Consider the following 16,809-nt stretch of genomic DNA (forward strand, 5'->3'; position numbering starts at 1 on the left):
TTTAAAGGGTCTTTGTGCATGTCGTTATCCAATACCTTAAAAGTCTTAAAGGAAAAGTAATAAAAGAAAAACCAAAATCATTTACAAAAAGATAAAAGCAACAGAAGCTGAGTTGCTTATCAGCGCTGAGCACAGATTAACAGGTCCTGCTCCGTGCCATTTAGGAATGACACTGTGGCTTCTCTATTTCCATACAAATTGGCAGTTAGAATAATGTATTATCCGACCAAAAAGATAGGGAAGGGAGTCGTTTAATGACTTCTGTTGTGTTAGCTTAAGGAGCAGCACATCCAGACTTTATAATTCTCAACACATTCATTCAGCACATTTTCTTTTTGTAGGTCTATACCTGCCCAACCTATGAATGTCCAATTCTATTACTCTCAACACTAGAGTGACTCCATTCAGCCTGATAAATCCTTTCCACAGTCCCCCCAGCCATGAGCTCATTGAGCTTGGCTCTGCCTGGCAATGGGAAACCAATCATTCAAACACGATTACTGCGCTCCTTTTCAACAATGTGTCGCATGACAAGTTCTTGCTTTGATCTGGGAGGAGGGAAACAAGCTGCTGATTCAGGGGGGAGGAGGGTCTCAAAGTTGTTAGAGGAATGCTGTGTTTGTCAAAAGGGTCTCAAGGCCACAATTGCAATTTATCCTGAGTAAGTCCCAACGCACTGTTGCTATGAAAGGGACTGCTATGAAAAGGCTAGATTTATCTTGTGCCTTATAATTATACAGACGTGCTCAAATTTGTTGGTACCCTTACAGCTCATTGAAATAATGCTTTATTCCTCCTGAAAAGTGATGAAATTAAAAGCTATTTTATCATGTATACTTGCATGCCTTTGGTATGTCATAGAATAAAGCAAAGAAGCTGTGAAAAGAGATGAATTATTGCTTATTCTACAAAGATATTCTAAAATGGCCGGGACACATTTGTTGGTACCCCTTAGAAAAGATAATAAATAATTGGATTATAGTGATATTTCAAACTAATTAGTTTCTTTAATTAGTATCACACATGTCTCCAATCTTGTAATCAGTCATTCAGCCTATTTAAATGGAGAAAAGTAGTCACTGTGCTGTTTGGTATCATTGTGTGCACCACACTGAACATGGACCAGAGAAAGCAAAGGAGAGAGTTGTCTGAGGAGATCAGAAAGAAAATAATAGACAAGCATGGTAAAGGTAAAGGCTACAAGACCATCTCCAAGCAGCTTGATGTTCCTGTGACAACAGTTGCAAATATTATTAAGAAGTTTAAGGTCCATGGAACTGTAGCCAACCTCCCAGGGCACGGTCGCAAGAGGAAAATCGACCCCAGATTGAACAGAAGGATAGTGCGAATGGTAGAAAAAGAACCAAGGATAACTGCCAAAGAGATATAAGCTGTACTCCAAGGTGAAGGTACGTCAGTTTCTGATCGCACCATCCGTCGCTTTTTGAGCGAAAGTGGGCTCCATGGAAGAAGACCCGAGGACTCCACTTTTGAAAGAAAAACATAAAAAAGCCAGACTGGAATTTGCTAAAATGCATATTGACAAGCCACAATCCTTCTGGGAGAATGTCCTTTGGACAGATGAGTCAAAACTGGAGCTTTTTGGCAAGTCACATCAGCTCTATGTTCACAGACGAAAAAATGAAGCTTTCAAAGAAAAGAACACCTTACCTACAGTGAAACATGGAGGAGGCTTGGTTATGTTTTGGGGCTGCTTTGCTGCGCCTGGCACAGGGTGCCTTGAATCTGTGCAGGGCACAATGAAATCTCAAGACTATCAAGGCATTCTGGAGCGAAACATACTGCCCAGTGTCAGAAAGCTCTGTCTCAGTCGCAGGTCATGGGTCCTCCAACAGGAAAATGACCCAAAACACACAGCTAAAAGCACCCAAGAATGGATAAGAACAAAACATTGGACTATTCTGAAGTGGCCTTCTATGAGTCCTGATCTGAATCCTATCGAACATCTATGAAAAGAGCTGAAACGTGCAGTCTGGAGAAGGCACCCATCAAACCTGAGACAGCTGGAGCAGTTTGCTCAGGAAGAGTGGGCCAAACTACCTGTTAACAGGTGCAGAAGTCTCATTGAGAGCTACGGAAAACGTTTGATTGCAGTGATTGCCTCTAAAGGTTGTGCAACAAAATATTAGGTTAGCGGTGCCATCATTTTTGTCCATGCCATTTTAATTTGTTTTATTATTTGCAATATTATGTTGAATAAAAAATCAAAAGCAAAGGCTGATTTCTATTAAATATGGAATAAACAATGGTGGATGCCAATTACTTTTGTCAGTTTCAAGTTATTTCAGAGAAAATTGTGCATTCTTCGTTTTTTGTGGAAGGGTACCAACAAATTTGAGCACGTCTGTACATAACTCCTCATAGAGTGTTTTTTTTCCACTAAATGCAGTCAGCACATTTCCAATGTTAGCTGTGTTTTACTGTCTACCAGTCAGATATTAGTCCAATTTTGAAATTCTGCTATTTCCAGTCTATGCCCAATGCCAGGATAGTCCCCTGACTGCTCCAGTGCTTCAGGCTTTTAGATACAATACTATCCCTGAGGCTGGTCCCCTGACTGCTCCAGTGCTTCAGGCTTTTAGATACAATACTATCCCTGAGGCTGGTCCCCTGACTGCTCCAGTGCTTCAGGCTTTTAGATACAATACTATCCCTGAGGCTGGTCCCCTGACTGCTCCAGTGCTTCAGGATTTTAGATACAATACTATCCCTGAGGCTGGTCCCCTGACTGCTCCAGTGCTTCAGGCTTTTAGATACAATACTATCCCTGAGGCTGGTCCCCTGACTCTTCCAGTGCTTCAGGCTTTTAGATACAATACTATCCCTGAGGCTGGTCCCCTGACTGCTCCAGTGCTTCAGGCTTTTAGATTTATTATTTATTTCTTAGCAGACGCCCTTATCCAGGGCGACTTACAATTGTTACAAGATATCAAATTATTTTTTACATACAATTACCCATTTATACAGTTGGGTTTTTACTGGAGCAATCTAGGTAAAGTACCTTGCTCAAGGGTACAGCAACAGTGTCCCCCAGCTGGGATTGAACCCACAACCCTCCGGTCAAGAGTCCAGAGCCCTAACCACTACTCCACACTGCTGACTGAGGCTAGTCCCCTGACTGCTCCAGTGCTTCAGGCTTTTAGATACAATACTATTCCCCAGGATCTTTCCATGACATTGACCCTTCGTGTTGTACAGCACTGTGAGAGAAATGAATCAAATTAAAGCATCTATATGGATGTATAGACTGGTTACAACATCAGTAGGCAACTTTGCACAGCTGCTGTAGAAAAGGCATTTCTAAAACATTTCTTTCAAGATGTATCATAAATCCCAACTTGCACCTTGTGTATAGCATGCATCTGTGTATGGCTGAGCTGCCTATGGGTACATCTTTTGTATATATACACTACCCACTGGTATACTACCCTATAAAAACACACTGCACAGTATACTATATGGACAAGCACACTATATAGTATACTATACCTTTCACCAAGCCATATAGGTGTTAGCTACAGGCCCTTCGTAACGCATAGTGGTGCTCTGAGGTTTGACCATCATTTAGTGCCTGTTCCTGCTAAATTGCAAAAAAACAGCACTGCAAAGTGGCCAATCGAATATACAATGTACAGTTACAGGCTGCTTTCCACAATACCGTTACTTACAAAAACCATTATATAAGCTAGCTTACTACATCAGCGTATTTAGCAGCCAAATGCTTACTTTCTGTGTCTTTCAGCTGACAACACTTTTTTTTCTTTCATTAACCTTGATCTCAAATAGAGGCCAATGGATAACTAAATGCTTTAATGAGTGTTTGTGTATAACCATAACAGCCAGTCATTAGTGTATTTGTTTTTTTCCCCACTGTAATTAATGTCTTCCTAATTACAGCCTCTTGCTTCATCACAGCTGAGTGTGTGTATCCCCCCCAGCACTCTGCTCCTCTCTCATGAGTCCACAGTGAAGGATGAAAGAGGGCTGTTCCTTCACCACCCAAACCTGGCCAATCCCTGATGTGCACCTGCAGTAGCAGAAGGGAAGCGAGGATCTTTGAATGTAGCAATAAAATAAAAATGCAATGCAGGCACATTTCTCCATACTAATGCCAAAGATGGTAAGGCCTGCTTCCTGTGGTATAGTGTATACATACATACACCTGCTGATTTCCTTAATTACTGCTTGAGCAGCACACCTTTATTTTTTAGGCCTCTTCATCATTTATTGTAATGGCTCTTTCAAAAACCAGCCAACAAAGACAGATCTGGGTTGCTTTTTTCTTCTTCTTACACGTGGTATTCTACTTACCGGTATTATTTCTTTTCTTCGGGTTTTTGAGGCTTCTTCGGCCACTAGCTGAGCTGCTGTTCTCGCTCATGGAGTCCTGGGCAGACGAGGCACTTCCAGTTGCCTCACTGTCCCGAATCATGCTCTCATAGCCACTGCTGCCCCCACTGTGGTAGAATAAGGCTGTTTTCCCCATGGCTGGCGGGAGCTCCCCACTTAGAACACTGCTGTTGTCACTGCCATGGCCGCTGCTGCAGCGGTGAGGCTTGCGTGGGGCTGTGATCTTGCTGTAGGGGGAAGGCAGTGTGTGAACAACAGGCTTCTCATCTCCAGGAAGCCCACCTCTCTCCTCGGAGTCCGATGCCCCTCGTACATGGCTGGCACGAGATGCACCACTTCCCTGGAGCAGCTCCGAGATCCGCCCGTTCACAGCCCTCAGGGGCAGTTTGGAAACCAGCCCTGAGCCCCGGTTCCTGCACAGGGACTGGGTCGACCAGGAGATCTGATTTTTGCCATTGGGTGGTAAGCTGGAGCTCCTGTTGACAGACTGAGGGAGGGATTTGGTGGAAAAGCTCAGTGTTTTGGTGCTGGAAGCTGACATGCTTCTGGCTTTGGGGCTGGCTAGGAGAAGCTTACTGACAGCTGAGATCTTGGACTGGGTTGCCTTGGGCGACTGAGGGGTGGCGTTGGCACCACTGGGACCAGTGGGTGAGGACACGGAGGCACGACTCAAGCTCTGGCCAGCCCTGGGCATGGTGCTGTCCCTTCCAAAGATGCTCTTTGAGCCAACTGAAGTCAGGCTTTCAGCCCTCTCCAAGGACAGGCAGTTGTAGTGCCCGGTATGAGACCTCCCCAGGGAGTTGGTCCGGTTGGCAAGTTGCTCCAGCTTGGCACTGAAGAGCTTGCTGCTACTTTCAATGTTGGGACCTTTCAGCTTCCCATTGCTGCCCAGATCATCAGGAATGCTGCCCATGAATGAGAGTGTTTGGCTCTGGCTGCTGCTGCTTGTGTTGTGCAGAGGGCTTGCTCTGTTCCTCTGGTCCAGGCTGGATTTTCTAACTGGAGGCAGAGGTGGAATTCCTTTTGGCTTGGCTGAAACTGCTCTCCTTTCCAGAGTGGCCCTTGGGCTGCAAGGGGTTGAGGTGGCAACCCCTATACCACTACACTCAGCACCCAAGAACCCAAGGGAGGTATCTTCAGGATCGTCTTGTCTGTTCAAGCGGTGCCATCCCCTGGGCAGGCTTCCTGTCCCAAGGACCGCATAGGAATAAATGGGACTCTGGCTACCAGAACAGGACAAGGCCATCTCGCACCCATCAACCACCCTCCTCAGGCTGTCAGAATATACAGGGGAGTTGGCTGCCTTCCCACTACTGGAACTGAATCGGTCAGCTGAGTTCCACACCTTTACTGGATCAGAGGACCTTTTTTCTCGTTTGGCCTCGCATATAACATCTACAGCTTTCGTGTCCTCATCTTCTCTTTTAAGCCAGGGATCATCAAAATTGATGTAATTGGAGATAGTGACTACTGCCACTTTGTTATCCACAGTTTGAGGGACGTTAATGGCTGGGTTGACTTGAGCAAGATCCTGCAGGACCCTTGGGTTGACTGCGATGCAGGGATGAACAGTGACGTTGGTCTTGATGGGCATGTAGACATCTGAGACACCCAAGCTTGACACATTAGAGATGGTGACTGTAGTTTTGCCCAAAGTTGATATTTGACAGTTTTTTAGCGGGGAAGACTTGTTGGGGCAGCTCTTCTCAGCAGCCTTTTCGGCAACAGTAAATAGGTTGTCAGCAACTGAGTTCTTTGCCCTGTTCAGGTAGAGAAGGCATTCGTCCTGAATTCCTTCTTGGAAATCAGTCAGATGAGGTTCAGCCAGGGACTCTCCTTGCCCGTAACATGGCTGGGCGACAAAACTATGACAGGACTGCTCTCCATCACTGCCTGTGCTCATCTCACTGAGCCAGGAGCTGATGGAGGAACGGCGGATATTTGTGGTCAAGGTTTCCCCTTCACCTTTGGGGACTGGCAGGAACTTTGTGATGCTGACCTCAGAAATGGTAGCAGTGGTGGAAGTGGCAACACTGTTGTAGCTCTCAGGGTCTTCACTGATGCTACTGATGATACTGACAGGCCGTGAGTCAGAGGCCATGGCCTGGACAGAGCAGTCACTGTTAAAGCTGATTATGCTCGTGGGTCGTCCATTTTCCAGCATGCCACTGATTGTCAGCTCTTCCACCAGCGTGAAGACCAGCTCGTCTTCCCCATTCAGCTCCAGGGGCTGCTGAACTGTCACTGTGGTGGTACTTTGGACCTTCTTGGTCTCTGGCAGAGACTGCTGATTTTCTGAGAAGGTTGTCTCAGCAGAGCTTCCACTTATGGGAGCAGCAGACTTCTTTATGACCTGGGGACTCATACCCACGGGGGAAGTCCTGACTTCAGTCTCCAGCAAAGACTCGGTAGAGGATTTACCATTTTCCTTGCCCAAACCTTGGGGTGGCAGTGGGGCTGGGCAGGGCAGTACTCCCTTCTGTGTGTACACCTTACATCTCTGAGATGGTGAAGAGGGAAGCTTGTACTCAGATGTCTTGGTTAGGCTGGCAATGCCCAGTCTGGGAGATCCCATGGGCCTTGGTTTTGTTTCTCCAGAGCTGTTAGTGTTCAGAGATTCCTTGCTGCTGTGTAGGGTGGAACTCTGAGCCCTCTGTAAGGAGCTAGCCTGCATGCTGCAACTTCCTGTGACACTCCTGCTTGAGGCTAGATCAGAATGGTTTCCATTGGGACAGATGATGGCAGACATGCTCTGGACATTGCTTTGAGCAACATTGCCATTCTCCACAAACTCTTTCATCTGCTGCTGTTCAGTTATGTGAGCTTCTGATACCACCTGAGGCCCTGCCCCTTGTGTTTGCACTGGCTCATACTTTGGCAATTGGTTTGCAGTATATTGTGCAGGAACCTCTTCAAAGGGGAATTTGCTGACCTCCTCACTGCCATCAATGCACTCTAGCCTCTCCTGTAGTTCCGCAAAGGTGTTACATTTCAGGCAGTCCTTGCCTCCTGCATTCTCAGCCTTTTCTTCTTGCGGCTGCTGCTTCCCTGGCTCACACTTGTTTTTCTGCAGAGAGGGGATTATGGGCACGGAATCTGGAGGCCCTTCGTTGTCGGTCAGTTCCTTGTCTGAAAGGGCAGAGCCGTTGGGGCCCACGTAGATGACAGTGTCACAGGACTGCTCGCTGCTGGAGGAGTAGTCAGGATCGCTGGACAGGTGCAGGAGAGGGAGGTCGGGGTCGACCACGTTCCTCGAGTGGAATGTCCTCAGCTGGGTGGGCCGGCGCATTCTCCCTTCTTCACAGGAACTCTCACCACCAGAAGAGCTGGAGGTATACTGGGCAGAGGAAAGAAAGCAAAAGAGAAACAGTTACAGGGGAATCGTTGAAGGCCCTTTTGAATCTCATCCCTTTTGTAATGAAAGTGAATGACAGTGATTTTAATAGAATGCAGTGTAAGTGCCAAGGCCTGACAGTCAAATTGTGTTTTAATGATGCAGGACTGTCTATCAGAATGGTCTGTCCTGTCAATCCTACAACAATGCAATATTGTCCTTACAGTGAGAAATGGATAGCAATCAGGACTATACAATATGAATCTCAGAAAAGGTTTAATCCTGTCAGCACTGTTATGGAGTGACCCTAAACCCTTCCCTTGTACAAGGTGCGAGCACCTCTTTTGAGTGAAGGGTATATGCGGCCGAGATGTCTGACTCTTTGATAGAAACAGTTTCATTTATTTGAAGTCTTCCCACTAAATGATGGGAATGAGAATGTAGAGATGGGAGCCCAGCTAACAGGATTTAAGTTTTTGCAGGTATCAAGTAAAGGCCCTGGTTGCCCACACCTGTGATGTAAAACGTTGGATGCACAGGCCTGTCGTGGTGTTCACAGAACCAGTCCGAGCTGTGTCTGACGTGGAGTGCGAATCCTGTTGTGAATGTGCTGAGTTATTAGACGTGAATTGGATGATTTAAACTAACCTGTATTGATTGAAATAATATGATATACTCTTTGTCAAGAATTATTATTATTATTATTATTATTATTATTATTCATTTCTTAGCAGACGCCCTTATCCAGGGCGACTTACAATTGTTACAAGATATCACATTATACATTATTTCACATTATACAGTTATCACATTATTTTTACATACAATTGCCCATTTATACAGTTGGGTTTTTACTGGAGCAATCTAGGTAAAGTACCTTGCTCAAGGGTACAACAGCAGTGTCCCCCACTGGGGATTGAACCCACAACCCTCCGGTCAAGAGTCCAGTGCCCTAACCACTACTCCACACTGCTGCCCTTGTAGTAATACTGTATATACTCCTTTCAAATAGATCTGTAAAACCAGTAGAAAATATTATTAGCAGTCTATGAAAGCACCTGCTGGAAGGAGTCAAACTCGACAGGCTCTTATCATAAGGCCTTGTTAACATATTCCAGTTTTATGAGAAAAAGTAGCTTCTTTCGTTACTTTACTTTACTTTCATTACTTCATGTCTCATAATAATCAACACCAAAAAATTGGCAAAAGGCTAGGATGTCATAAAACCTGCTTCAACTGGATTTTGTATGAACAGAGAAAGGAGTCAGACTTAATTCAGTAAAATAATATTACCATTTCTAGGAGTGAAGTAACTGAATTAGAAATACATGTTATAAAATTCTTTAAAGTTAAACTGTTATACAAATAACATTATTATTGGGGGAACTAAACACGGAGGCTAGGTATCGCAAATTAGCAAAAACAAAAGGGTAACCCTTTTTAGACAGAACGATATTTGAAACTAAAAAGACCTAACTGATATTATTTGATTGTGTTGTTACTAATCATAGAGGTTTTAAATTAAAAAAAAGTATTCTGATCTAATAATAGTGACAAAACTCTCTGAAGAGAAATAATATCTTTTAAGTATGTTGATCTGATAGGGAACATAATATTTAAACTAACAAGTGCTTTTGCTTGTTAAGGCTCTACTGTAATACAAATAGACTGTAAAAGCAGGAGCGAGCATTTAATTTAATCAATTTAAGAATTAGTTCAGTTTCTTTCTCCAACTAAACAAAAAATCTTTTAGACATTACAATATCCATTAAATGAAAGATAATAAATATTTAGTTTATATAAAGGTTTTACTGCAATAAAAAACAGGAACTGTTAGGCTGGAATATTAGACAAATGAAGTGTAAACTGTATTCAATAGTTTTAGTACACAATAAACCAACAGAAAAATAGCCTTGCCCTTATCTGCTTGCAAGCAGAGCGGTGCTAGATAGGGAAGATTCTTTTTGGCAGTCAAAGTGAGATTTACTTGTAGTCCGCAGTTTTGAATCCAAGGTCTTTCTATGAGAAGAAAACCTGGCAGTCGAAGCGAGCATTCCACGAATTAGGGGAGTTGTGTCCAGTATCAGTTCTTATCAAATAAGTAGCGACTTTCTTTGGGAGAAAACTGACTTCATGCTGTGAATTTGGAGAAGTGCTTACAATGGTGTTACATATTAATCAAAACAATAGTCTTGGCAAGAAAACAGGGAGTCTGAATCCTGTTTGAGCAGGCAACTTTTAGAAACAGAGAGGTCAGGCGTAGTCCGAGAACGGCACAGTTAAATAAGGCTGTAAATGAAAATAACTGAACTGACCACTGTATGCTTATTCAAAGGCAGCCTTTGTCCCATACTTTGTTAACACACATTTGTATATGAAGTTAAACTGGCCCACTGACAACACACTGAAAAGGTAACATAATATGCGGCTAAGAGGGACATATATTTTTGACCCAGCTTAATATAATCGAATAGAGCTGGTGTTACATATTAAAAACATCTCTCATATATACACATATACTTATAGTATATTATAGCAAGGATTCTGTGAACTTTGGTCCACCTGACTTTTTAGAAATTGGAGGAGTTGGAAAAAGAGAGCGATGAAATCATCTTCCAATATTTTTTGGCAATCAGTTTTAAAAAGGAATTGACTGGATCCTTCTAGAATGTATCATAAACTTAAAAATAAGAAATGTCAAGGCCGAGTGATGATTAGATTTACTTGGAACTTCTGATGTATTCAATGGAAGGAAAATCCTATATAAGCCCAGAGCAAGACCCCATTCGATACCATTGAACTTGATCTTGCAAGCTGATGTGGTCCATGCTCTGAGGGTCTCTGAAAAACTAATTGCTGTTTGGTCGAAGTTAGTCTGTGCCTTTTGAAGACAATATATCCTACACTACACTTCCATATACTGGAAGGTAAGCATATATTTGAATTCAATATCTCGTTTATATTGGATACATTGCTATAAGGTATAGGATTTATATTTTAGCTGTAGAGAGTGATATGTTGAATGTTTTAGAACGTAGTGCTATAGCTTTTTGCATTTTATAGTAGTATAAATACAGGGGCCTTAAGCCCACCAGTTCAGTTTAGTTCCAGCTGCCTAAGTGGATACATATCTGCATTTTTCTGAGATGGCATCAAGGTCATAGGAGACTTCAAAATGGTGGCATTCCTGATGGGTCTCCAAGGCGGTTTTACCAAGTTTCCCTGCTATCTTTGCCTTTGGGACAGCAGGGACACCAAGGCGCACTACCACAGGCGGGACTGGCCACAGCGGACCGAGTTCTCTGTGGGGAGGAACAATGTCAAGTGGGAGCCACTGGTGGACCCCCGGAAGGTGCTGATGCCACCACTGCACATCAAATTGGGCCTTATGAAACAATTTGTCAGAGCTCTAGATAAGGAGTTGGCAGCCTTCAAGTACCTTCAAGACTTCTTCCCTAAGCTGTCTGAGGCAAAGGTCAAAGCCGGTGTCTTCGTCGGACCACAGATAAAGAAGATCCTGGAGTGCAATGAATTCCCCAAGAAGCTCACTAGTAAGGAGAAAGCGGCTTGGAACAGCTTTGTCGCAGTGGTTCGGGGCTTCCTGGGCAATCACAAGGCCGAAAACTATGTGGAGCTGGTTGAGACTCTGGTGAAGAACTACGGCACAATGGGCTGTAGGATGTCCCTCAAAGTCCATATCCTTGATGCTCATCTTGATAAATTCAAGGAGAACATAGGAGCGTACTCGGAGGAGCAAGGTGAGCGCTTCCACCAGGATATACTGGACTTTGAACGCCGCTACCAAGGACAGTATAACGAGAACATGATGGGAGACTACATTTGGGGGCTGATTCGTGAAAGTGATTTACAGTATAATCGTAAATCTCGAAAAACTACTCACTTCTAAATCTTTTGTAGTCATTTTTGTATTACTTTAGTATAAATACATGTTAATTTGGATTCATATGTTGTTTTTTCTGACTTTATGTGAACGAAAAGACACAAATTCGCCCGTTTTCTCATTGGAAATAGGTAAATTTCAAAATATCACTGTCCTGGTCACAAAAGCAAAGTTTGTGGGGAATAATAGCCATTTTCTATACTTTTGAGGCATAAGCAATTAGGAAATAACACTTACTACCCAGGAACCAAAAAAAAAAAAATTTGTTACACGGTGTAATACTCTGATTCATTAAAACTTCAAATTAAATGAGTCTGTGTGATTTTCTCGACTGTTAACCCTTTGCGGTCCTATGTTGACCTGGTCCGACATCGCAATTTTCCCTTTCCGGTCCAATGTTGGACCCTGTCCGACATAATCAGAAAGACGCAAAAAACAGGTCTCTAGTCATTTTTTTTTTCAGAAAAAGCCATTCAATGGCCGAGTGAGACCGATAGGAGCCGAGAGAAGCCAAAAAAAGGGCGTATCTCATGAATACTGATAGACCCAAAACCACATGGATAACACGGACATAAACGAACAAGATAGCTGCTTCCGCATCCAGCACTCAAAGAACATCACAGACATTTGCAGAGCTTTTTTTAGATGTTATAGTAATAAAATAACAACTTGGATCGCATTATTGAAGAGTTTGGTGATAAAACAAGTGATCAAGAGATGATTTATTGGTATGTACTATTATTAAGAGGCATTTGAAAAATATAGCGAACAAGGGGTGGGGCGGGGCTGGAGATGCAGTACTGAGTGTCCTGTTGATATGCAGTGCCTTTTAAACCTGTTTTACTGTGAAAAAAATACTTTTAAACAGCGCGTCTACAATAAACTGTGCGTGTGAAAATAAATTGGACCTGACGCGCCTGACACGTGCTGAATAAATGGACCGCTAAGGGTTAAAAGTCATCTGGATACGTTGCAAGCCTAGTACACGAACGATCCACTTACAGGAGTCCAAAACATCTTTATGTCCACCTGAATGTCTCCCCTGAGTTTAAGAGTGTGCTTAGAGTATATATATATACAGACGTGCTCAGATTTGTTGGTACCCTTACAGCTCATTGAAATAATGCTTCATTCCTCCTGAAAAGTGATGAATTTAAAAGCTATTTTATCATGTATACTTGCATGCCTTTGGTATGTCATAGAATAAAGCAAAGAAGCTGTGAAAAAAGATGAATTATTGCTTATTCTACAAAGATATTCTAAAATGGCCTGGACACATTTGTTGGTACCCCTTAGAAAAGATAATAAATAATTGGATTATAGTGATATTTCAAACTAATTAGTTTCTTTAATTAGTATCACACATGTCTCCAATCTTGTAATCAGTCATTCAGCCTATTTAAATGGAGAAAAGTAGTCACTATGCTGTTTGGTATCATTGTGTGCACCACACTGAACATGGACCAGAGAAAGCAAAGGAGAGAGTTGTCTGAGGAGATCAGAAAGAAAATAATAGACAAGCATGGTAAAGGTAAAGGCTACAAGACCATCTCCAAGCAGCTTGATGTTCCTGTGACAACAGTTGCAAATATTATTAAGAAGTTTAAGGTCCATGGAACTGTAGCCAACCTCCCTGGGCGTGGTCGCAAGAGGAAAATCGACCCCAGATTGAACAGATGGATAGTGCGAATGGTAGAAAAAGAACCAAGGATAACTGCCAAAGAGATACAAGCTGAACTCCAAGGTGAAGGTACGTCAGTTTCTGATCGCACCATCCGTCGCTTTTTGAGCGAAAGTGGGCTCCATGGAAGAAGACCCAGGAGGACTCCACTTTTGAAAGAAAAACATAAAAAAGTCTGACTGGAATTTGCTAACATGCATATTGACAAGCCACAATCCTCCTGGGAGAATGTCCTTTGGACAGATGAGTCAAAACTGGAGCTTTTTGGCAAGTCACATCAGCTCTATGTTCACAGACGAAAAAATGAAGCTTTCAAAGAAAAGAACACCTTACCTACAGTGAAACATGGAGGAGGCTCGGTTATGTTTTGGGGCTGCTTTGCTGCGCCTGGCACAGGGTGCCTTGAATCTGTGCAGGGCACAGTGAAATCTCAAGACTATCAAGGCATTCTGGAGCGAAACGTACTGCCCAGTGTCAGAAAGCTCTGTCTCAGTCACAGGTCATGGGTCCTCCAACAGGATAATGACCCAAAACACACAGCTAAAAGCACCCAAGAATGGATAAGAACAAAACATTGGACTATTCTGAAGTGGCCTTCTATGAGTCCTGATCTGAATCCTATCGAACATCTATGGAAAGAGCTGAAACTTGCAGTCTGGAGAAGGCACCCATCAAACCTGAGACAGCTGGAGCAGTTTGCTCAGGAAGAGTGGGCCAAACTACCTGTTAACAGGTGCAGAAGTCTCATTGAGAGCTACAGAAACGTTTGATTGCAGTGATTGCCTCTAAAAGTTGTGCAACAAAATATTAGGTTAAGGGTCCCATCATTTTCGTCCATGCCATTTTCATTTGTTTTCTTATTTATAATATTATGTTGAATAAAAAATCAAAAGCAAAGTCTGATTTCTATTAAATATGGAATAAACAATGGTGGATGCCAATTACTTTTGTCAGTTTCAAGTTATTTCAGAGACAATTGTGCATTCTTTGTTTTTTGTGGAGGGGTACCAACAAATTTGAGCACGTCTGTATATATATATATATATATATATATATATATATATATATATATATATAATTTCCGTCCTGTCTCCCTCCTACCCTTCCTCTCCAAAACCTTCGAGCGGACTGTACACCGCCAGCTCTCTGCTTTCCTGTCCAACCACTCTCTGCTTGACCCTCTCCAATCTGGCTTCCGCTCTGCCCACTCCACTGAAACCGCCCTCCTGTCTGTCACCAACTCACTTAAGTGTGCCCGAGCTGCCTCTATCTCCTCTGTCCTAATTTTCCTCGACCTCTCTGCTGCCATTGACACTGTTGATCACTCTATTCTACTATCATCTCTTGCTGACCTGGGGATCTCAGGCACTGCTCTGGCCTGGTTCTCCTCCTACCTCTCCAACCGCACTTACCAGGTAACCTGGCGTGGAGCAACCTCCACACCTCACCCACTCTTAACTGGAGTCCCCCAAGGGTCAGTCTTGGGTCCTCTCCTGTTCTCTCTCTACACCCACTCCCTGGGCCCCCTCATCGCATCCTATGGTTTCTCATACCTTTTCTATGCTGATGATGCTCAGATTTTCCTCTCCTTCCCCACCTCTGACTCCACCATCTCCTCCCGTATCTCTACCTGTCTGTCTGCTATTTCCTCCTGGATGCACTCGCATCACCTCAAACTCAACCTCTCTAAATCTGACCTCCTTTTCTTTCCCTCCTCCTCCCCCTCCTCTAATCTCTCTATCTCTGTTCCTCTGGAATCTACCACACTCTCTCCCTCTTCCTCAGCTAAGAACCTTGGAGTCACCCTGGACCCCTGCCTCTCTTATTCCCAGCACATCTCCACTCTGGCATGCACTTGCCGATTCTTCCTGAGCAACATCCGAAGAATCCGACCCTTCCTCACCAACTATGCTACCCAGCTCCTGGTCCAGGCCCTGGTACTCTCCCGCCTAGACTACTGCAACTCCCTCCTGGCTGGCCTCCCTGCATCCGCCACCCGTCCGCTCCAGCTCATCCAGAACTCTGCTGCCCGCCTGGTGTTCTCTCTGCCTCGCTTCGCCCACGCTACTCCACCACTCCGCTTGCTCCACTGGCTCCCGATCACCGCTCGCATCCAGTTCAAGACTCTTGTACTAGCCTACAGATGCCTTGACCAGACTGCACACAGCTACCTCCAGACCCTCATCTCTCCCTACACCCCCACTCGACCTCTCCGCTCCGCCTGCACTAGAAGACTAGCTCTACCTCCGCTACGCTCCCCTGCCTCCAGAGCCCGCTCCTTCTCCACCCTTGCTCCGCAGTGGTGGAATGACCTTCCTACAGATGTCAGGACTGCCCAGTCCCTGACCACATTCCGGCGCCTCCTCAAGACTCACCTCTTCAAAGAGCACCTGTAGAACTCCTCTGTTTGTATCCTGGGACACTATCACCCTTCATGTAAATGTGCTTTATTTTGCTCTTATCTGCCCCTATTTTACTGCATTTAATCCTGTACTTCAGAATACTGTAATCTGTCAAGTGTTTAACCTGTAGTACTTTGTATTTAATCATATCCTGATGTAACTATCACTATTTAATCATACCCTGATGTAACTATCACTATTATCTGCTGTATTATTGAATTGTGGTTTGTCACACTTATACTTTGCTTGATCAAAAGTTATTGTATTTCTTGCTCTTATTGTATTACTTGTATTGTAACACTTGAAATGTATTTGCTTACGATTGTAAGTCGCCCTGGATAAGGGCGTCTGCTAAGAAATAAATAATAATAATAATAATAATAATTTGACAGCACACTTACCTTAGTCTTCTTTTTCTTCATCCTCAGCACTCGGGATGCAATCTGGATGGTGGAAAGCGTCTCTGTGAAGTTGCTTGCGATTGCTGAGATGTGCGCAATCATGGTAGTGCGGCAGTTCATGTTTCCCAGAGACTCACGAAGCAGCATAGTGAGCTTGCTCTCCCTGCCACAAAGAAATAGAACCACGTTTCAAAACCCCATTTGAATTTGTCGAAGCTCTTTGGGGTTTGTGGAGGGCAGCTGTGACATCACTTCAGCTGCCTGCCTTGCACATGAACGTTCTGGAATTTCTGTTTGTTTTCTTGCACCTTCCTGCGTGCTGCATGCTGGGACCAGCCACCTTGGCTCTTTTTGAGTTGTTAATTATTATGGCAGCGACAATGAATCATGTTACTATGGAAACAGCAAGATTTATACAGCTGTGATTGGGGAGCGAAAACTATTTTTTATATTCATAATTATAAATTCTTCAGTGATTCCGTGATAGAATATCAATACATTATCCTTGAAGGACTTTGACTAGTCAAGTGTAAGCTGCTAAATCTGGCTCATCCTTGAGATTTAAAACTTAAGATCTCCCTGGCTTTTACAACTATAGGCCACTTATATTACTTGGGATATTAACTACTAGTGTTTTGTACACAGTTAGAATATTAAAAAATGACAATAGACACACAGACACACAAATTATATAATGGGGTTTTGTTCTTGACATTGTT

At 43.6% G+C, this 16,809-nt stretch overlaps 1 protein-coding gene across 1 annotated transcript in view; it reads right to left on the reverse strand.

Annotated features, from left to right (window-relative positions):
* LOC117403026 (kinesin-like protein KIF26B) overlaps positions 1 to 16,809 on the reverse strand; it is a 189,288-nt gene that overhangs the window by 8,358 nt on the left and 164,121 nt on the right. Inside the window, exons 11-12 of the mRNA XM_059023479.1 lie at positions 16,091 to 16,253; positions 4,333 to 7,708 (exon numbers count right to left, since the gene is read on the reverse strand). Coding sequence (XP_058879462.1) covers positions 4,333 to 7,708; positions 16,091 to 16,253 — 3,539 coding nt within the window. The remainder of the gene's footprint in view (positions 1 to 4,332; positions 7,709 to 16,090; positions 16,254 to 16,809) is intronic.

Source organism: Acipenser ruthenus, chromosome 5 (genome assembly GCF_902713425.1).
Source record: "Acipenser ruthenus chromosome 5, fAciRut3.2 maternal haplotype, whole genome shotgun sequence".
NCBI classification, from domain to species: domain Eukaryota; kingdom Metazoa; phylum Chordata; class Actinopteri; order Acipenseriformes; family Acipenseridae; genus Acipenser; species Acipenser ruthenus.